The sequence below is a fragment of the Durio zibethinus genome, chromosome 13 (genome assembly GCF_047325235.1).
Source record: "Durio zibethinus cultivar Kanyao isolate XHJ-2024 chromosome 13, ASM4732523v1, whole genome shotgun sequence".
Taxonomy (NCBI): domain Eukaryota; kingdom Viridiplantae; phylum Streptophyta; class Magnoliopsida; order Malvales; family Malvaceae; genus Durio; species Durio zibethinus.
The window spans coordinates 7,969,086-7,993,640 of record NC_143174.1 but is presented as its reverse complement, the minus strand read 5'-3'; the positions used below and the strand labels follow the sequence as shown (position 1 = coordinate 7,993,640).

At 26.3% G+C, this 24,555-nt stretch overlaps 1 protein-coding gene across 2 annotated transcripts; it reads right to left on the bottom strand.

The window, feature by feature from the left end:
- Window positions 1–9,814: 9,814 nt before the first annotated feature.
- Window positions 9,815–13,245, bottom strand: LOC111304017 (protein NRT1/ PTR FAMILY 7.1-like). 2 transcript variants are annotated; one of them, XM_022900545.2, is made up of 6 exons: window positions 12,913–13,245; window positions 12,682–12,735; window positions 12,202–12,340; window positions 11,874–12,091; window positions 11,169–11,728; window positions 9,815–10,950 (listed from the first exon to the last, which is right to left on the bottom strand). In XM_022900545.2, exons 2-6 carry the CDS (start codon window positions 12,721–12,723, stop codon window positions 10,092–10,094), a joined length of 1,818 nt encoding a protein of 605 aa, XP_022756280.2. In that variant the 5' UTR covers window positions 12,724–12,735; window positions 12,913–13,245; the 3' UTR covers window positions 9,815–10,091. The 2 variants fall into 2 exon arrangements, with proteins under 2 accessions (XP_022756280.2, XP_022756279.2); XM_022900544.2 differs by lacking the exon at window positions 12,913–13,245 and having other exon boundaries at window positions 12,682–12,853.
- Between the last annotated feature and the right edge of the window lie 11,310 nt (window positions 13,246–24,555).

Genomic DNA, 24,555 nt, shown 5'->3' with positions numbered 1-24,555 from the left:
TACGTTTTTGGTAAAACTGAAAACTTTTGATTTGGATACTCAATTGCAAATCTGTGATTGAATTAATTGAAATTAGATTATTAGTTTCCTAAATCTATGATTACCAATTGAAAGAAAAGAAAGAAAAAAATAAATAAAATGAATAAATAATAATAATATGATATAATAGTATATAATATACTACTAATAATAATATGATAATAATACTATAATAGAATATAATATAACAAAGATAATAGAATACGGTTCGATTGATCTTGGATATAGTCCAATTGATCCCGGACATGGTTGAATAGATTCCGGACATAAATAAGTATTTACAATATATGATCATTGGGAGGATGATTAAAACTTAATTGTTTAAGTATGGATATACGTTCTCATTAAATCAAATTCAAAGCTAACATTTTAAATAACTAATTAAGCAAAAATAATTAATAGTTAGTGACCTAATTTTTGTCAGCTCATAAAAGTATAATTAATAATAACATTAGTAATACAAAAAATATATAACAAAATTAAATCTTTTAAATAATGGTATATGTATAAAACGCAAAAAAACATAAACTCACTAATTAACAACACACAAAGAAAAGTTTGATTAAAAGCCCAATTATAATTAAAAAAAGTTTGATCTTAATTCAAAGATGGCCCAACTATATGTTTAACACAAACTTCTTGCAGGTTTTTTAATTTGGTTCAACTCTATTGGTTTTTTGGGGTGACACTGCTCATTGAATCTATAATTCTCATTTTGATTAGATGCCACACGTGACATTATCCTTTCAAAATCTCTACTTGATTCTGCTCTCCCCTGTTTCTGCTCTGCCTTTATCACTCTTTCTTCCCCATCCCATAACAAAGCCACCATGACTCACCCAACCAACCATTCCCGCTTCTCAAATCCTCACGGTCTTCCTCAAGCGATTTTTATCTCTCAGGTCTCAAGTATCAAGTCTGGATAAGATGGCGTGGCACTTAACTTCAGGCCACCGGCCATGGTAGCTCTAAGAGAGCTCTTTCTTTCTCTATTTTCTTCTGGGTTTTTTGATTGGATGTTTGATTTGAAAAGAAAAGCACAAAATAACAATTTTAACGTCTCATAATTTTTTGTTATATCATAATTTGTAGATGTGATATATTATTATTTGTGTGAATGATTATTCACGTCTTTATTATAATAAATAACAGTGATGGAAAACAGCATTACCACTAAATAACTCCACTATACCGCATCGTGTAAGCTATTTAAATCCATGGTCCTAAATCCTAACTATGTGATGGCTCATTTGTTGCAAAACAAGTAGACAGGTAATCAGATTGTTACTCAAAAACTCAAAAAACTTGATGGAAGGTTTGAATCCTAGGACAATTAAAAGATGATTTGACTTAAAATCTTGAAAACATTAATCGTGTCGAGCACATGAGCAGGCAAGGACTATTCACACGGTTGAATAATTCAGCATCTAGTAGACTATCTTCTCGAGAGGGTGACCCTATCATCGCTGGCTTTGGTGTTTCATACGTTGAAGAGTCCTGAGAGCTTTCTTCTTCACAGTTCACATCCCTCCATTGAGATCCTGTTTTTAACGCCAAAATTACGATAATCTATTATGACATATATATGTATATATATATATATATATATATATATATATCAATTATACCATATATAAAAATGAAAATTTTAAAATTATTAATAGTAATCGATTTATATATTGTTATAAATAGTTTAATTAACAAATTTATTCTTAAATATATAAATTTTATTAATTTATTTAAATTTAATTTAGATCTACTAGAATTAAAAATAAAATTTATATGAAATTAAATTATTTAAAAATTTAAAATTTTAATTATAAAAATGTTAAAAGTGATAGATTAAAATATTTTTAATAACTTTTTTTATAAATTTTAATTTTAATAAATTTTTTTATTATTATACTTTTTTATAATTAGACTAAAAATTGCTAGGAATACTTTACTAAAATACCCTTAATAAAATTTTAATTTTAAAAATGTTAAAATTAATTAAAATACCATTAGTAATTTTTATAAATTTTAATTTAAATGACTTCATTTTTATTATTAGACTTCTTTTTCACAACTAGAATGATTTTTCACATTAAATGAACATACAAATAAAATGATATTAAAACTTGATGTTCATAGGAATAAAACAATTATATGGAGTTTGTTTCTTTAGTTGTTGTAAAAATAATTGTATATGTAATTTATGTTGATAAATAAATTTATTAAAAAAAATCATAATTAAGTCATTTAAGTATATTTGTATTTTTTCAATTTTTTGTTTTAATATATTAACTATATATGTATGCTAATAATTTTATTATTTATATGTTTTATAAGTTTATTATTTGATTATTGATAACATAATTAAATATTTTTAGTCTCTTGAAATAATTTTTTCATATATTATTCTTACAGTTTAGTTTGATTTCTATAATTAATTTTTCTTCTATATTTTAATCCTCTAGAATTTTATAATTATTATTCACGTGAATAAAAACTAACATCGAATCAAATATAAATCAATTGCGCCCCTCCACTAACAATTAGCACTATTTGATTCATTGAACAATTTAATTAGACTTTCTACTTATAAAATTAGATGATTTAGAAGGTGATTGAGTTATTAGTAGTTCAAGATTGAGTTCCGTCAAATTACCATAAGAATTGTTCACTTTAATTAAAAAAATAATTGATTTAATTTTTTATCAACTTTATCTTAACATATATATTTATGATTAATTTATATCTCAAGATTATTTAATTTTTCTTAATTGTATTAAATTACTCGCTTTTATTAGGTCAATCAGGTGGTTGAACGACCTAATATGAATTATTTTAAGTAAAAGATATAAAATAAAATAAAATAAATTGTTTTTTATGAATTCTTTCAAGATGAAACAAAATTCATTTTAACTATCTTTTTATTGTGTTTATGCCAAAGTTACATTTATTCATGAAAATTAATGTTGTCGATGTAGGAAATAAAATCATTGTAAATTGTATAGGTATTACATAAGAAGTTTGTTATTCTTAGAATTTGAAATTTCTTAGGAAAAGATGACAAGTATCAAGATTAAGAATTCATATTATTTTATTTTATTTTATATTATTTTTTAAAATTATGTATTTTAATAATTTTATATAATAAAATTTTATGTATGATAAATTTTTTAAACAAAAGAAAAATTAAGCTTTCAATTGATAGAATGTATAATTACATTCAATTGATGGAAGCACCAACATAAGATTATTCTAAGTAGAAAAATGACATGAAAGATTGATTGTTTATGCATACCTTTATATTTTCCATATAACAAAAAAAGTTATGCAAAATATGATGTTTCAATGAAAAATATGCAAATGTATTTATTTTAATTATTTTAGGATTAATATGAAATTCTTTTATTTGGAAAAACATTATATACTCCTTCATTTTTTCCTTTAAGTCAGTTGAAGAATATTTATTGTTGTATCAAAATTTTTAAGGTTATCTTATTAGGTAATATTTGTTTAGAAGAATTGAAATTCATCAAATTAATTATCAATATTACATTTAATATAAAATATTATTATAAATTATAATTTAACTAAATTTAAAAGTGTTATAAAGGCATTCAGTAGCAAAGTTCATTTGATAAATCGTTATTTAATTGTTTATTTAGAATTCCAATCAGGTTGAATTTTGATTTTTCTTAATTTCAAGTTGAATTTTAGATTAGGATCAGCAACCAATTAAGTTGAGTCAAGTTTTATTATCTATTTTTATTTATAGTGTACTCAATTATTCACTTATGCAATAGTGAAATTTTAACTTAATAATTGATGCATGTTTTTTTTTGTTTAAAAAGTTGGAATCAAATCATCCTAAATTCAAATAATAAATGAGTATACTCAATTACTTATAATTACAATTTCATTTTAAAAATACTCTTAAGATTAATTAACTAATTCAACCACAAAAACAATAAAAATAAAAAACTAAAGATGAAGATGAAGGGAAATAACTTAAATAAAGAACTTTCAAATTGTTACAGAAGATAAATAAGAGATATTGTATTTTGATTGCATTACTATTTCAATTCGCATTATAGTTATGTTCAATCATTTTGAGTTTTAAATAACTATTAAGTTGTTAACTTTTAAAAACAATTAAAATCAAGTCAAGTTAGTTCATTTTTATAATTATGTATATTATTTTATTTTTAATGAAATTAAAATTTAAAATGAATAAAAATTTTATTTATAGTCAATTTGAGTTTTGAATTATTTTAAGTTTGAGTTGATTAATTCATGTTATTTTAACTATACTTTTATGACGCCAGTAATAAATTTTAAAATAAAATAAGAATATAACACAATAAAAATTTAATTGCAAAAGTGATAGAAATACTAATAATAATTTTAGAAGAGAATCCTTACTTCCAAGTCTTGTAGAGATTAAATGATATATATTCTTATGAGGATTTTGAAATTCATATTGTAGAAATGTTAATCTAAATAAATGAGTTTGTAATCGTTCGTTTGTTGACAAGTTGTTGCTATATAAGTTGAGAGAAACATTTCTAATATTTTATTTAAAAGAGATCATAATTCATATTCATTCAGAAAGATAACATAGAGTTAAACATTATTTGGGTCATTATGATCCCTTATAATATTCTTTACTCTTTTAAGTTGGAGAAGTTAATTGACATAAAAATATATAAAAAAAAAGGTCATTTTGAATGATGATAATAAGAATGAAGAAACAAATAAAAATATACTATCTTTTTGTTTAGTAGAAGAAGTTTTTATGAAAAATGTGAAGGTAATTATTGTGAATTTAATATTTTTTAGTTGTTGTCTATTTAATTTTTATAAATTTTATTTAGTAAATTTGTTTTCATTATTTTATCATATATATAACAGAATTTTTATACAAAATTATACACTTAAATATAGAAATATAAGACGGTTTATTACTTCTATTGGTGACATAGTACTTCAAAATATTCGATATTTTATATGCAATCAGTAATAGCTATGAAAATATATATACAAATAATTCAATCAAATTATCAACAAAATTTATATTAATATGTATTATTTTATTATGAACTAAAAAAATTTAAAAGTATCATAAAAATGTTGACTTAGTGTTTATTGTATATATTTATTTAATTTAGTTTTTATACTTGCATTAGTGTAAGAAGTTATGATTTTAACTTATTATTATGTGTTAAACTACTGATAATAAATTAAGAGCATTTGCTCATTGTTTTCAAGTCATTTGCACTTGAACTTTTTCTTCTTTCTCTATCTTACAAATTATATCATTTAGCATATATTGCGGTTTATTTTCATTTTGGATATATACAAATCAATGATAACATAATAGTAGATAATTAAAAACTTAATAATTAATCATTGAGAACTTAAATATAATTAGTATAACTTAGTAGTAATCATCGATAATTTAATAGTAAATTGATGATAACTTAATAGTAAATAAATGCCAATTTAATAGTCAATAATTGATAAATTTTAGTAAATTAATAATGATACAATAATACATTCATAATACTTTAATGGTAAATAAATTATAATATAATTATAAATGCACAACAACATGGTTCTAAATCAAGGATAACTTTAAAAAATGTGATAATTTAGTAATTAATTATTGATAACTTCATAATAAATTAATAATAACTTAACAAGAAATTAGTAATAACTTAACAATAAATTAGTAATAACTTAATAGTAAATCACTTTCAATTTAATAATAATTAATTGATAGTAGTAAATCATAAATAATTTAGTAGTAAATCAATTATAAATTAGTAATAAATAATTGATAATTTAGTCATCAATTATTGAAAACTTAAAAATAAATCAGTATAATTTAATAGTAAATCATCAATAGTATAATAGTTAATCAGTGTTCACTGAATCGTAAATCATGTATAATTTAATATAAATCAATAATAACTTAGTAGTAAATCATAAATAATTTAGTGATAAATCAGAGATAATTTTGGAATAAAAAATTAAAAATTAAGTAGTAAATCAATTGTAACAAATAGTAGAGGTCAATTAAAAAAATTAGCTCCTATGTTAATGGGTTGTGCCGGTCCATCACTATTATTTAACGTATCATGCCGGCACGGCCCATGAAAACTAAGAGTATGACTCGTCATGGCATATGGCCAATAGCCATTATGGGTTAGTGCTTAGCATGGCACTATTCTTCATACAGTATTGAACCAAGTACAACCCATTAATAGTTTTTTAAATTTTTATCATTTTTTAGAACAATTTTTCTTTATTTTTCAACTATCTTCAAAAACTAATATATGAAATTAATACATGAAACATATAATTTATATGGTTCAATAAAATATCTATGTTTACTAGTAAAAATTAAAAGAATCTACCAAAATAATACGTGAAAATTACCAAATACTAATATTACATCTTTAAATTAAAAAAATGGATATACATTATTATTTTATTTCTTATTTTGATGATCCATTTATATTATGTATTTGGTCTTGTTCTTGGTTTTTTCATAATCAATGTTTAAGTAAATACATTTCATAGTTTTTTTAAAAAAATTATAAGTCAAAATGAAAAAAGAAAGTAATTTTAAATGCTAATAGTTTAAATATTTTATAAGTAGATTTATTGATACAATTTAATTTTTATAAATTGCTAACATAAAGTATCAAAAGGGTAAAAAAACCATCATCATATGATACAAATAACATAAAGTACAACTAAAGATCAATAGACTAAACTCCTCTGTAACATTTGTGGGCCGACACAACATAACATATTAGTGTTTATGTGCCATGTTGTGCCAACCCATATGCCATGTATTAAGATTAGCCCTTGATGAGTCGTGTTGTTCTAGTCTAATAGATCCAAAATCTCTAATCCAGCGCAGCACAAGTATATAAGTTGTGCTTGGCATGACCCGCGATTATATAAAAAATTATCTCATATATCATTAGTGGAAATTTAAATTTCATGTTTCATAATTGTAAATGTATAATAACATATTAATAAATAAATTATAGGTTAATAAAAAATAAGTGGTAACTTAATAGTTAATAATTGATAACTTAATAAGAAATTAATAATAGCTTAATAGCAAATTAATAGTGATTTAGAAGTAAATCAATTTTAGTTTAATAGTAATTAGTTGATAGCAATACATAAAAAATAGCTTAGTAATGAATCAATAATAATTTAGTAGTTAATCACTAAAAACTTAAAAGTATATCAATATAACTTAATAGTAGTTAATCATCAATAATTTAATAGTTAATCAATGATAACTTAATGATAAATCATAGATAATTTAATATAAATTAGTAATAACTTGATAATGACTCATGGTTAATTTAATAATAAATCTATGATGATTTTTAAATAAATAATCGAAAAGTAAATAGTATATCAATGATAACATAATAGTAAATCATTAATAATTTGGATATAAATTATAGATAACTTAATAGTAAATTACTTAAATCAGTGATAATTTAATAGTAAATTAGTTAATTATTGATAACTTTGTAGTAAATTATCGATAAATTAATAGTAAAATAATTATAACTTTAGAACAAATCGTTAATAACTTAGTAGTAAATCAGTCATAACTTAATAGTAAATCATTCATAAATTAGTAGTAAATTAATGTTAATTAAGTAGAAAATCATTGGTAATTTAGTAGTATATCATTGATAATTTAGTAGTAAATCATTGATGATATAACTATAAATTAATGATAACTTAATTGTCAATCATTAATAAATTTTTTATACTTGAAGTTGTCAAGAATTAAACTTTAGTTACTACCAGAAACGAAAGTAAAAACTTTATTTTGGAAGACTATGATAAACCTAACATAAAGCTATTCAATAAAAAAAAAATTAGTGAAAAAGGTTTTAAATTTGAATGAAATAATAATGTTATTATATTAAAAGAAAATTATCTTAAACTAAAATTGAACTCGTGCTTTCTTATAAAAATCTATTATTAAATATATGATAACACAAATTTTATCAATAATTACTAAACGATTACTAAAATTACATCAAGAGATTATTATAATTTTATTAAAAATTACCAAAATTATATTATAATTACCAAAATTATGTCAGGTTACCAAAATTTTATAGAAAATTGTTAAAATTAATATTATATCAAACGTTATCAAATTTTACTTATATTATACTAAAATCAAAATTCAATTATTAGTATTTATCATTATTATCATAATATAGAAAAATTATTTATTGAAATGAATTTTTAGAAATAAAAATTAAACATACATCATGCACGTAGGCAAAAACTAGAATGTATATACGCGTGTGTATGTGGAGATTTAACTCCACTAAGATGATTATTTGTAAGACCCAATGTTAGAATATTATAAAAATCCCTTTGATATATATATATATATATATATATATATATATATAGATTTAACTCCATTAAGATGACTATTTGTAATAGTCTAATCTCACATCAAAGTATTATGAGAATTCAATATGATATATATATATATATATATATATATATATATATATATACATATCTATGTGTGTATGTGTAAAAATATAAATTCATATTTGTGAGATATTTTTTGTAAAATAAAATTTTGAAAATGAACAATATTTTGTAAGTTTTGAATTCAACATCTCTATATATGTATTATAATAGTAACTAAAAATATTTGGATATAAAATTGAAGTATTACTCTATTGCTATTTGAGGATCCACGCATACAGCATGATGTGAAAACACTAGACTACATACAATCGAATTCCTTTCCCAAGTTCCACCGGTTTTTTACCTGCTATCTCAAAATGCTTTCAGCCCATAATTTTATATAGTGGAGAAAATACTTGAGGCCTCCTTGGCTCCACGAATTTGGCAATTATAAAGACAGCTACGCATGCTTAATAATTTAGTTCTCATTTATGGTGCAATCATGAAAACAATATTGTATATATTATGTATAGGGTTTGAAAGAAATGGTACCATACTAACTTTTCATACAAGGGGACAGGTCACAGGTACTGAATTGACCCATAAATATCATTTTCTTCATGGCGTATACGCAATGTTTCATCTCACATAAGGACCAAGTTTTTGGAGTCCACTTGCAGTCCCCACTCATAGAGTTTGTAGTCATTATTTCACTTGTTTTCTACTTGATGTTAAACATCAGCATATAATAGAGTTGCTTCAATTTATTGCTTTAAATCAAGGACACGAAACTCATTCATGTCAAAAGCTATAATTCACAGAGTTCAAACACATTTTGATCGGTGTCCAATTATTTTCAACAAGCAAAGTGCCATTAAAGTGGTTAGAATTTCGATATTTAATAACTTCCAGAGATTTCTCAAGACCAATTATCCTATTTCCCTTTTATTTTTATTCCATTTTAAGAGAGTTGCTTGCTTTCAACCTGAGAGGGATTAACCAAAACAGATGACAACGTTTATGCACCTTAATTCATGGATGAACTTCTGATTGTAATAAACTTCCAATATTTTCTTTTGATAAAGCTTTTGATCCTTTTTATTTTTTAGTAAATTAGAGAGCAAACATAATCTTTTTTTTTTTAAAGGTACAGGAAATTGCCAAAATTTGAACTGATTATTGGAATTAAGAGTCCAAATCAACAGGCTACTCGGCTGTTGGCAAGAGTGGGCATAATCAAAGCCATTGTCATTATCATAAATTAATCACAGGGGAAGGAAACAAATAAGAAGAAAACAAGTTAAACCAAAACAGAATGATAGTAATTAATAGTAATTAAAACAGCAATAACCATGATCAGTTTCTAAAAAACCCTAAAAGCTTCAACAAACAAACATAACCAAGTCCACCAACTAGTTAAAGGACTCTACCAACCTAAACATCACATTGAAAACGAAAGTCCTACCATACCAAGGAGGCAAGCATGCAGGTAAAGGTCGTGCCTCCCGTTTGGAAATGGATTCTTTCCAAAAGTCGATAATTCGATTTATCTTAAGTGTTAAAAAGTGATACACAAATTAAACTTTTCCAAGCACCTGTTTTTGTTGTTCTTCCAATTGAATTTCCTTCTCGCTGATATCAAGGTTGATGCACTTGTACCATTTGGCACAAAACACATATATTATAAAATCAAGAGCAGTTAGACCTGCGATGAGGAAGTAGAACCTGTCCATATGGCCTGCGTTCAGGTCAGCTGGGATCCAACCAGGACTGTCACCTCTTGCTGTAATCCCCATAACCATGTTAACTAATAAACTGCTAACATAGTTGCCAAGAGAAATGGAAGCCATGCAAAGGGAGCTTCCAAAGCTTTTAATACCATCCGGAGCTTGTCCATTGAAGAACTCCAATTGACCAACGTACATGAAAACTTCAGATGCACCAACAAAAACATATTGTGGTATTTGCCAAAATATGCTTAAAGAACTTTTCTTCTCACCGGGGGTGACGAATTTGAGTCTTTGTATCTCAGTGACACCTGCTGCAAACATTGCAATCATTCCAATAATGAGTCCAATGCCCATTCTTTGAAGCTCAGTCAATCCCTTGGGGTTACCGCTTAATCTTCCAGCCAAGGGCACCAGGATTTGACGATAGATTCCCGTGCAAATGAGAACGCTGCAAATATCGAAAGCAGACATGCTGGCAGCTGGAAGGTGGAAGTCTCCAAGTTTGGATGCCATTACGTCTCCTTGCTCCACAAAAAGGGATGCCATTTGCGTGAAGATGACAGAGTAAATTATAGTACAGAGCCAAATGGGTAACAATTTTAGGACACATTTGGCTTCTTCAACTTGAGTAACAGTGCAAAGCCTCCATGGATCCTTTGGTCCACACAAATCATTCTGTGTTATTGTAGCCGCCTTGTCCAGGAACCTGCAGGGCAGGTCAATTTCAAGTAACTTAATTAAGAACCTTAATAAAGTAACATCAGCAAATCAATAACAAGTTCATTCTATGACATTACTAACTATAGAGCACCGTCCAACATTGATCTACAATACTTTATTACTGTAGCATATGCTTGAAATCATCACTGTTGAGCTTCTTTTGAGACATTAATTAATACTTATGTATGGCATATATGAACTTACTTGAAATCATCACTGTGGAGAATTTTTCTGCTCCCTTTGATTGCAGATTCTGTTCCCTCCACCTCATACAAGGCATCAGCAGTGGCTGGCACAACATCCCACTTCCTATATGCAGCAAGGAATACTTGACCAACGCGTGGCAGTGGATTGCCACATGGTTTTATATACCTATATCTTGATGTCCCCAACAAATACAATAATAGGGCTATTATTGCAGAACCTAAGGAAACCAAGAAGCCTAGCGTCCATTCTCCTGAATCTTCATAGTAAACCAGTATAGTGTTTGAAAATAGAGACCCGACGTTAAGTGCAAAGTAGAAGTAACAAAAGAATGTAGCTTTTGAGTCTGCTGCATTCGGATGTGAATCATCAAACTGATCTGCTCCAAAAGTGGCTATGGTTGGTTGATGCCCACCATATCCAAAGGCTATAAGATATATTGACAAGTAGAAAATACCGACACCAATTGATGATGAAGGCTTGCAGAGTTTTATTCCATCACCACAACCCGCAGGATTTATCAAGAAAAGCCAAGAAGCAAGTGATAGGAAGCCCAAACCCTGTAACAACATTTCGCAGCCAATCCTGCTAGTTACTAAATTAAATGCATAGATCAAGAACAAGGAAGGTGATTCTGTATATATGTATATGTGTATATATATTACCAGCACGAGTATAATATATATAACTATGTATATATATTACCAGCACGAGTATCAGCTGAAAGACAGCACATGTCAAGTAACGACCCCAGTATGAATCACTAAGGAATGCTCCGAGCAGAGAGCAGAGATAAACAGTTCCAGTCCACTTGCTAACATTATTGGCAGCATCAGCATTTTCTTGGTCTAGAACCCTGGTCAAGAACAACACCAAGTTCACACCTACTCCAAAGAAAGCTAATGTTGCTAGGCCTTGATTCACTGCACCGAAAATAAAGAAGAATCATTTCTCAAGTTCCTAGAAATACAAAAGAAAACGAATAAACAATAGAATAATTCATGTGAAATACAAGTGATTATGAGAGAAATACCAAGCAAGAGACTGGCAAATCTCCATCCTCCTGACTTCTTCTTGATTAGATAATTTCTCGTCTTGATCTTTTTTCCATCTGTATTCTCATTTTCATTCACAGTTTCCACTTGTCTAGGGCTAATGATTTCTTCATTAACCTGTCATTATCAATAGTAGAATAAGATCAACAAAGAAAAATAATATATAATGACTTCATCAAAACAAATAGAAGTTCCACCCAAATGTTTAGATATGTGGAGTAAAGTAATAATATACGGTTCAAAAAGATTGACAGTAAATTAAGAATATTAATAAAAGAAAACTAATGGATAATACATGCACCAAAAATGAGCAAGACAGCATTTTCATGAATGGATATTACTTCAATAACTTCGTAATAGTATTGTTTTCCTGCTGGTCTTGGCAGCGATTAAAATCGTTTTCTCGAAGCAACTCTTACTTGTTTCATTATAATACTACTTTAGCTCACAGTGCTAACCTTTATTGCAATCTCATTGGTAGAGTACTCAATGGCAGCCATTGATAGTTTCTTCTGCAAAAACCATTTAAAGATTAATAAAACCATGCAAAAGTGAGTCACAAAAAAAACGCAAATTTGTCAATTAAGGTTGAGACGTATGGAAAGTTTGAAACGAATGGGCGAAGGAAGACATAAATAATGATACTATTAAGCTTGAGACCTTTTGACACACGAAAAAAGAAAACTTACTCAGACTTGAACGAAAAGGAAGTTAATAATAGATAGAAAAGAAGAAGAGGAAATTTCCTTATTAGGAGCGAAGAGATGAAAGGGTGGCACGAGAATAAAGTAAGGAAAGAGTCCAATATAAATAGGAGAATTAACATGCAAAAATAGAGAAAATGACTTTTTGGTGGAATATAGAGGAGTGTATGCCACATATTATGTCATGTCTTCCATGAAATCTTGGTCAGTGGGATTTTATTTTCATTTGAAACTGATATTCCATCACTAACTCTTTTTCCAATTGTTCAAGTTTTCAAAATATTTTGACAATGAATCCAAAATTTCCCTCTTGGTGTTATATATATGACCAAATCTTTTGTCTATATATAATCACTTATTAATTTCATCACTAAGCATAGGGAACAGTTATATTCTGTACATTCACTTGAAAATCTAAATAACAATGATGATTTGTTCATCCAATACAATTCAAACCATTTCTTTTCACCAAGAAAAAAAATGCTGCCAAATTCATTTCTCAAGTAGTAAAAAAATTCCCTTACACATTGAATCAAAAGTTCAAACTAAAGAGCAAGAAAAGTATGTGTATATATGAATCATGGGCAACATATATAAATTTAAAGCTAAATAACATATGAAATTATATATTCTTTCGCATAAATTAATGTATATTTAATTATAGTTTTTTTTAACAATGATCGAGAATAGGGAAAAGAATTGCAAATGTTAAAATTTGAACCTCTGCTGCATGTCACCATACTGATTTTTTGGCCTAACACCTAATTAATATATATTAGACAAGTAAAATTCAAAGTACTTTTGATAAGTAGGTAAGATGAAGAAGGTGGAAGTCGGGAAATAAAATGGGATATGCCAAGCCAAGAGCAAAAAAATGTGTAATATTTCGAATGCTACATGTAACAAAATTTCTATATTTACTATATGCTTGACAGTGACACCGACGGCTGAATTTTGAAGATAATATCTAAACATTTTCTTGGATGAACTTTATAATTAGGGAAAAGATCCTGAACAACTTTAAGAAGAAGTGCTAAAAATAAATGTCAATTTGCAGTTAAGGAAAATTTTGGAGATATACAAAACAAAAAACAGGAATCGTATGGAGTTAGACAATCCAATTTGTCAAACTTAGATTCCTCAAAGAATGTCAAAAGAACTGAAATTTTATTTATCAGGAAGGGTATCAGCAGCAGGAAACTCCCTTCTTTTACCGTGTTGAGTAAGTTCTATTTCTTCTTCCATGGTTGTGGTTGTATGTTTTCTATACAAGCTAACAGCAATGTGAAAGGATCTACTGATCTTCTTTGAACATTCTATGGAGAAAGGTGGAAAAATCTACTGCTCCATATAGATTGATTACGACAGAAACCATATCATCATTTTCCAAAATTAATTTAGATTTGGGAAACTAAATTTTGTAACGTATAACAAATAATTTAACTTCTTGGCTTAGATTTAGACAACATTAAAAGAATTTTTGTCACAATGTCGAACAGTTTCTCATCATTGCTACCACTTCCCTACTAGATCATTGATAATTTTCTACTTGACAACTAAGGTTTCACGTTTAGTAATTGTCTTATATTCTAATTAAGATCTAAGCTTACCTTCATATGATTTTTCCATTCGTATATGAAAAATTATGTTCCAGCTTACAAGCATTATTAATGTAGCTAGTTACTAACCTTTTACTAAACTTGGTCACGGATAAGGTAACGTCTTTATGAATTGTTAAAGACTCCGATGATGGCGAAGAACCGGTGTTGAGTATGGCAAGAGGGAAAGTAGGCCGTGAAATCACTCGATTTTCAGGGAAACTAGAAAAGAATCCGACGAAGCCTGTTGTCATCAATATTAAACTGTAGGCTTTCAAATTATTAAATTTAAACTATCCACATACTATAGATTCGACCATGAATACTAGTCTATACTGATGAGATAAAATAACTTTAAACAATATTCACTGACCATGTCATGCAACGAAAAAATTAAATTATTCCTCTTTTGTGTGAATTCAACGGAAATCAAACAAATAGAACTAACAAATAAGTCTCTAAATCACAAGCACAAAGACACATGCAATTTACGTGAAATTCTTATAAAAAATGAGGAGTAAAAATCACGGATAATAATAAATAATCTTCACTATTAAAATAATGAAAATACAAAATTCTTTTTAGCTAAAATTAGGGGTATATAACCACAATATCTCAAGATTAAATAATCTTAATAAAAAAAATAATCTTGTAAGAAAAAATTACAGAAGTCTCAATAAATTTAAAAATTAACAAATATCTACGAAATCAATAGATAGAACACTAGAAACCCAATCTCTACCATTTAGACTAAAAAACGATAAATTATGAACATACTGATAAAATTTTAATTCAATCAAACAACGAATTAACTTCAATCAAACTACTTTACCGAAACTACATAAAACCCCTTTTCTCCCCTTTTTTTCACTATTGCCTCTACATTTCTCTTGTTTCTTTTTTAGCCTTATAAAGGCTTAAAATCCTATAACCAAACGTGAAAGGATTAAAAAAAATTAATGAATGGGTTTTAGTTTTAAGTCACCTCCACATGGAAGAAACCAAGCCCAACATATACAAACACTTAAACTTCATTATTTGTGCGATCATTTAATTAAGAATTCAGGTGAAATTTATCATTATACATTAGGGTTAAATATATATTTAGCCCCTAAACTTTGTAATTTTGGTCACATTAATATCTAAGAATTTTTCTAATATATTGGTACTTTAACTTTCAAATTATTATCACATTTGTGCCTATGGCTAATGTTATTAGTTAACTTTACTGACATAATATGAATATCCAATAAGATATTGACAAATATAAAAAAAATCCAATCAATGCCACATCATCATTGTCATGTTAAGCCCATGAAATCTTTAGAAAAAAATCTCAAATTTTTTTTTTAAATTAGAAAAAATTCAAAAAATTTTCAAAAGTTCAAAAAAAAAATCTAAAACATAAAAAAATTTAAGAAATTCTAAAAAATTCTTAAAATTTTTTGAAATTTCTAAAAATTCTAAAATAATTTTTCAAAAAAATTTTGAAAACTTTAAAAAAATTAAAAAATTCAAATAAAAATTTAAAAAATTCAAATAAATTTAAAAACATTTAAAAATTAGAAAAAAATTCCAAAAAAATCTAAAAAAATATGAAAAAGTTTTAAAAATTCTAACAATTTTTCAAAAATGATAAAAATAGTAAAATAATTAATTTTTAGAAATTACAAAAATTAAAATTCTGCAAAACTCTAAAATATTCTAATAACTTTTAAAAATTTTAAAAATTTTAAAAATTTTTCAAAAATTAAAAAATTTCTAAAAACTCTACGAACTTCTAGAAAATTTTAAAAAATTCAAAAAGAATTAAGGAAACTTAAAATTTTTGAAAAAAAAATATAAAAGAATTTAAAAGATAAAAAAATACAAAAAAATGATGTTTTTAATGAAATCTAAAAATTCTTTTAAATTAAAAAAAACTAAAATAAAAATAAAAAATCTTTTGACAACAAATAATTTTTAAAAAAATTAAAATGTTTTAAAAAATTAAAAAAAAATTTCATATTTTTTAATCTTATGTTACAATTTTTTATATAATTTTTTATATTTAATTTTTTTGAAAATTTTTTATTTTATTTTTTATTTTATAGATTTTTTAATTTTAAAGAATGTTTTGAAAATTTGAAATTATTTAATTTTTCAAAAATTTTCCAAATTTTTTATATGTTTTCTTATTCTCAATTTTTTAATTTTTTTTAACTTTAAGAAAATTTAATTTTTATAAATTTTAATCTTTTTGAAATTCTTTTGTAAAAAATTTTCAGAATTTTTAAAATTTTCCAAATTATGATAAATTTATAGTTTATAAAACTACTTCATATTTTTAATTCTTTATAAAGTTTAAAATTTTTTATAATTTTTCAAAAACTTTTAGAATTTTTTTAATTTTTGAGAAATTTTAAAAAATTTGCATATTAAAAAGATTTTGTTCCAAAATTTTAAGAGACTTTTAAGAAAAAATTTACTATTTTTTATAATTTTTTGAAATTAATATTTTTTATAAATTTTAAATTTCATTTTGAAGTTTTTGAAAATTTTTAAAATTTTATTGAGAATTTTTTTTAATTCTTATAATTTTTAAAAATTTTAAAAATTTTTAGATCTTTTAATATCTTTTCTAAATTTTTCTTTTTAAAATGAGATGGGCATGACATGGTATCGATGATATAGCATTAACAAGACTTTTTGACATGTTAGTAATTTATTAGATTTTTATGCTATGTCAACAAAATTGACTAGTAGCATTATTCAAAGGTACTAATCTGACAATAATTTGAAAGTTCATATACTAATATGATAAAAAGAAATTTTAGATACAAATATAACAAAAATTATAAAATTCAAGGAACAAATATATATTTAACCCTATCAATTATCATATTTCAATATCAATTTTATTGTTGCATTTGATATTTTATTGATTTGTGAAAAAAAAAAAAAAAGAACTGAAATATTTTACTAGATGTTACGATAATGTAAGGGATAAATTTTGTCATTAAACTTTTAATTTCATTATTTTATATAAAAATAACAAATCTGAAATATTTCACTTAATATAAATACTAAATGTTCATTAATTTGTACAATAAATTGAAACAAAATTCAACGAAATTGAAGATTTATCAGCATAATACCTTTGTCCTTTTAATTTCATAAATGGAAATGCTATGTGTTCCGATATTTTTTGGTCTGAATTAATAGCTAGTATTCTATTATTTACAAAATTTTAACCTTTTTTTTCATTGCAAACCCTTTTTTGTTCAATTTAATTACAAAACCTTACATTTGTCAGTAGCTAGACTGTTATCAAACCACAATTTGCCTAGGCCTTTATTATTATTATTATTATTATTGTTATTCTAAAAGCTTTGTAAGGAAAGAAAGAAAATTAACATATTTCCTTATAATTTAGAACTGCTTAAGGATGTTCAAAGCTACTTGATAGTATTATTTTTTATTTTTAAATAAATAAAATAAACGAATCAACTTTATAAATCCAAATTATAACTTTTAATGTGAAAGAAATAAATAAAATAATATTTTTGTTAAATGAAAAAAAAAATCAAATAAATGAAATTAGGTAGAAAAATTGAAGCAAATAAAAAAGATTGAATGTCCTATAATATTCTCCTTTTAATTTTGTGAAATATATTAGATAAAATGAATGCAAAAAAAAAAAAAATCACATTTGAATATATGTTACTTCATATTAGGTAGGTGTATGGCTTTTTCTAAGCATATATGTCCCCGTACGAGGAATATATTTGATTTTTGAAATTTTAAAATTTTCAAGTTATGCAAAAAATCTATAAACTTTTAGGTGAATCCATTAATCAGAATTTTTTCAAAACATGATAATATGAAATAACAAATATTTAATGATTTTTTTCTATACTCTCACATTACCCTTTTATAATTCATAAAACTATACTAAGGTTAATTTTTTTCATATTCATATTTTTTATTTGGTTCAAAATTTCTCCTGATTTACTTTATTTTACTTTCTAATTAATAAAAAATTATTTATTTTTTATTTTTCATTATAAATCTTATGATTTTGTTTAATAAAATTAAGTAGTTTATTTTTATTTATTAAAAAATACAATAAATATTACCAAATAGCTTCTAAATCTTATAACACTTTTGCATTAAATTGGCCAATTCCAACACTACTTTAATTAGATTTAATAATTTTAAATATGATACGATAATACAAATAAAAAAGATATGAAAATAATACGATTGAAAATTTTAGTAAAAATCATACATAGGGTCATAAATATAGATCCGAAATTATATAGCTAGATTTAACAAATGGAGTTGCCACCAATCTTTTTTAACTAGGTATGATTGGACACCTAAGGAATCTATCATTTTAGGGAGCTCCTAAGCTTGACTAAGGGTCCCTAAAAAAATAAGTTCGGTATTCTAATTAGAACAGGGTTCGGGAGTTCGGTTACATATGGGGAAGGTTATAGCACCCCCATATGCCCATCCAAAAGATGGTACCATATTATTTTAAATTTATCCTGGGGTCTTGAGTCTAATGATTTTAAATTTTTATGTTAAATATTGGAAATAATTTTCAAAATTCTCTATCAATCTGGAAGAAGTCTTAAAAAAAATACTTTCTCACCTCAAGAGTATTCAAGGATCTCATTTGTTTCCTTGAAGAGGCTCCGTCATCAGAAAAATTTTTGTTAGTTTTATTTTTTTGTTGAAAATATATCTAATTATTCCATCATTTGGGCCAAATTAGAAATATTTTCTTGTTTTGAATTTCAAAATTTTTCCACCATTTGGGCTTATTTAGAAATTCTTTTTAATTTTTTTTCTTGGAAAGAAAATAATATGACAATTATTTTTATTGAAATTTTATCTAAATTATTCCACAATTTGGGTCAAATTTAGAGAAAATTTCTCAACTAGAGATTTTTTAAGAATTTATAATTTGAAATTCTTAAGAATCTCATCATTGGGTAATTATCACATATTTTCAATCAAAATTTTATTTAGGAAAGAATACAATTACTTGTATTGAAATTTAATCTAAATTATTCCACCATTTGGGCCAAATTTAGAGGAAATTTCTCACCTAGAGATTTCTTAGGAATTTATCATTTGAAATTTCTAAGAATCTCATCATTGGGTAATTTGTATTTAATTTCAAAATTTTTATATTTTTTATGTTTCTTTTTATTTCTTTATTTTTATTTTTTTTGTTTGAAAATAAACATTAATTATTGTTAAAGAAACTTTATCTAAATTATTTGACCATTTAGGACAAATTTAGACAAAATTTCTCACCTAGGAATTTTATTGAAATTTATCATTTAAAATTTTTATAAATTCTATCATTGGATAATTAATATTTATTCTTAAAATTTATTTTTTTATTTTTATTTTTTATTAAATTAAATAATGTAAAAATAAAGAAAAAAAATAAAAAATACTAAAAGAAAGGGAAAATACCAAAAACGAAATAGCTCAACTCAATTGGAATTCGGCTCGGCTTAAGGCACAAAAAGCGGCTCTCATGTGTGGCTTGGAGAGATGCGGCTCGGTTGGCATGTGAGTCAGACGCGGGTCATGTCACCCGTTTGAAAACATGCGAATCTTAGGATTTATTTAGATGCAAAATGACGTTGTTTTCAATGGGTATATAAGGCTAAATTTTAGCCTTTTCAGCAGAATTCTTATTCCCCCTCTCTTCCCTTCATTTTCTCTCCCTCTCTCTAGAAAGGGATGAATTTCGGTTGAATTTCCATCGGATTCTGGAAAATGTCACCAAAATCTGGGTTGGTTTGTCGAAAGTTTCCCAAAAAATTCAACCAATGCTGGAATTTGTGTCGAATTCTGGAAAACCTACCGAAAAGTTCAACCGACACTAAAAAACTTACTGAAAAATTCAATCGACATTGAAAAATTTCGTCGAAATCTAAAAATTTTTCAAAAAATTTTCAAAAAAAAATTTGCCAAAAATTCAAAAAAAAATTTCTAAAATTTTTAAATTGCTTATGCTCTTTTAAACACCTTTTTTGGCTTCTGTTTTTTGTATTTTTCATGTGTCTTTAATATGTATCCAAGCCTATATTTATAGAGTTTTTCAAATTCGAAAATCTTAAGCCAAATGGGATTTCAATCCCTTCTGAATTCTAATTCAAACATTTAATTTGACTTAAACTCCTCAACCACCTTTCTTTTCATTTTTTTTTTCATTTTTTAATTAATATCCTATTATCTTAAAATAAATAATAAAAAAATCAAAATAAAAACCAGAATAAAAAAAATAGTTGGGCCCATCACTTGGACCCCATTGAATCGAGCTCAATGGGCTTAGGCCCAAGCCTTATTGAACCAGGCCTAATAAGCTTAGGCCCGGACTAATTAAGGTGTCTACAGCTGCCGCTCTTTATGCATTTCCTGTGCAATAAGAATTATGCAAAGACGTAGACACCATGCATATGATCATCCCAACACATTCATTTTTTTTTTATTATTTTTTTTAGAAAAAGTAAACAAAGCTCATCTAAACAGAGGTTTAACGACTTTGAAAAATAAAATGCTCCTCTAAACAGAGGCACCACAACTTTGGAAATATAAATTACTCCCCTAAACAAAGGCAACCACAATTCTAAGAAAAATAAAATGCTCATCTAAATAGCAGCAACCACAACTTTGAAAAAATAAATTGCTCATCTAAATGGAGGCAACAAAACTTTGAAAAAATAAATTGCTCCTCTAAATAGAGGCAACAGAACTTTTGGAAAAATAAATTGCTCCTCTAAATAGAGGCAACAAAACTTTGAAAAAATAAATTGCTCCTCAAAATAGAGGCAATAGAACTTTGAAAAATTAAATTGCTCCTCTAAATAGAGGTAACAGAACTTTGAAAAAATAAATTACTCTTGGACAATCATGACCAAATGAGTCATAGATCATGTCTGATGGGATTTGTTAGGGGAACTAAAAGATTCACAATTTGAGTTCAAAATTCAAAGGTTCAGATTCGCAAGAACCTTTTAGCTTCGTAAGAATTCACTAAAATTTGATTCTCAAAATTTTAGTTTCATCAGAATTTGATTCGTAAAATTTTAGATGTGCAAGAATTCAGATCTGTAATATTTCATAATTTGCATTTGCAACTTGCAAGACTCGTATCCAACATTTAAACATTTGAGTTCAAAGATTCACATTTAAACTCGTATCAAAATTATTTTCATCATTCAATCATCATTGATAGGCTATGTCGATTAATTCATCCCATATTCATCACTTGGTCATTCCACTTTTCTCAAATCATCCCTTTTTTAGGTTCCTACCATCTCTTTATTTTTCTCTTATCATCTTAGATTTCTTTTCAAAAGAATGCAAAATTCTTTTATAAATATTGTCATTCATTCATTATCATTCCAAATCATGGCAAATATGATGCACTCATACATCTCTTCGATTTATTCTGAGGATGCAATAATAAGAGAACATTAGGTGAACTGAGGAAAAGGCAATCAATGAGAAACGAGTTTGGTACAAAACAAATGGGGAAAGAAACAAATTGAATGCATGTCATTGGGATGAATGGTATATCCAAATAATGAATATTCAAGCAATTTTGAACATTAATTCTTTTTCAAAAATTCATTCCACTGACTTTGAGCTTATTAAACTTTGCCCTAGTTTGAAAAGATCTTTATATATCTTTGATCTCTCATCCATGTGAGTTGTTTATCAAATTTTCTGCTCAAATTTTTTTTTACCCAAATCACCCTTTCGGATTTTTAATTTAAGTCTTCCTTTTCTCTTATTTCCATTTTTCTCTTTTTCTTTCTTTTTTCTCTTTTTTTTCTTTTTTTTCTTTTTTTTCATTCCTTCATTCGTTCACCCATGTTTCACATCAATCTTTAAAGCAACCAAGCATGATTTTGTCATTTCATCATGAGCATACCTTAGCCCAACATATCACCATTCAATTCGAGCAATCACATTTAATCCAAATTGACTTTTAAAGGTTGTAATGGAAGCTATGGTGAAGGGTCATGAAAGAAATGGATATAATAGGTTTAAAAGATGTGTTTAAATGGTTCAAAACCAAAAGATCATTTCTTATCCTTTGAAACAACTTTGCATTTTGCCCCTTTCCACTTCATTTCACTATTTTTTCCCTTTTTCCATATTATTTCTCATAAAAAGATTCTCATTACTTTGCCCCTACTTATTTGTGGTATTTTTTTTGTTTATTTTATTTTTATTTTTTTCTCTCTTTTAGACCTTTTACGAACTTTTACCTCTTTTCTTATTTTTTAAAAAAATGCCCTCCAGTGTGGAGGGTGATATTTGGTCAGAGTTATTTAGAAAAAGAAATCATAATAGGCTCAAAGGGGTAGAAATGAATGGTTTTTCGAATGGTAAAAGAAATATGGCCATTTTTCATCTCAAATGTGAATGTTTTCCTTGAAGATTATCTATTAAATAAAAATAAGCTCATGGATCTTTATAATAGATTGCACATATTCATGACATACCTATTTCACATCTACTAGTAGCTAGCTTCTTTTGCTCAAATAATCTTTTCAGATTAAAATGAATGAGTTCTCAAAATTAAATCTTAGAATTATTATTATCATTGTCTAAATATTCATCATCTGAAATTATAGAATGGGAATGAAAAGTATGAAAGGTAACAAAGTATGGAACAATGGTTGAATGAAAGAGAAAATGTAATGAAATGCATTATCCTTGCCTTTTATTAAAACGGTAACAAATGAAATCCTATTGCATAAAAAAAATCCTAATATTGCTATGAAAAAAATCCTAAGATGACAAAAAACTTTCAACCAGCCTTATTATCATTCTCTAAAATTATGCCCTTATGCAATCAAGTGAAGGATCTTTATTGATATATTATCCCCTGATTCACTGTAACTCTCCAGACCTTTTCGGATCAACATATTCTTGATTCTCACTTAAAGCGTTGACATTGTGATTAGGCGATGGATTGCCACTAACATTAAGTGTTGTTGCTCCTATTTGATCAAAACTTATCATTCCATCCTTGATCAACCATTGTACTTTATGCTTTAGAGTAGTGTAAGTTTTAGTGGAATGGCCAACAATTCCATAGTGGTAGTCACAGTGAGCTATAGGATCATATCACTGGGGATAGGGTGACTTAAGTGACTCCACATGGTTGGGAGCAATCAAGTGGTTATTATAAAGTTCTTGGTATAACTCCATATGAGTCATAAGGATTGGGTCAAATACGAGTTTTTTTACGGGTAGTTCGTAGCTCTCGTGAATCACTTGCCAGGCTAACAAGATGAATTTGAGTTCTTGTAGGAGGTTGAATATTAAGACTATATGTGGAAGCTTAGGGGCTAAAAATAGGCTGGTATGTGGATGAGTAAGATGGTTATGGTATGGGTTGGTATGAGGTATTATTCACAGTAGAACAGTATGAAGAGTAATCTTGTGGATAGGGTTGATATCTTCTAAATTGTCTGTCGAAGTTCACAGCTTGAGCTTCAGTCTCTTTCTTCTCTGATGCCTTCTTTATTTTTCCTCCTTTTAACTTACCATTTTTAATGGCATTCTCAATGATTTCACCTGAGATCACCATGTCAACAAAATTTTTTGTTGCACTTTCTATCATTTTTTCATAATAGGGAGATTCAAGGTGCTGAAAAATAATACTGTAGTTTTTTTCTCAGTCAAAGGAGGTTACACCTGAATAGCCATGTCCCTCCACCTCTAGGCGTATTCTTTGAATGACTTAGTAACCTTATTTTCCATATTCTATAAGGAAAGGCGATTAGGGGCTAAATCTATGATATGTTAATATTGACTAATGAAGTCATGGGCCATAACACTTTAAGAACGAATACGAGTCCTATCCAACTGGACATACCACCTAGCAGTAGAGCCAGTGAGGTTGTCTTAGAATACATGCATCAATAGCTTTTCATTATTAGCATGAGCGATCATTTTTTGATAGTACATAGTAATGTGGGTCTTCGAACACTTAGTACCA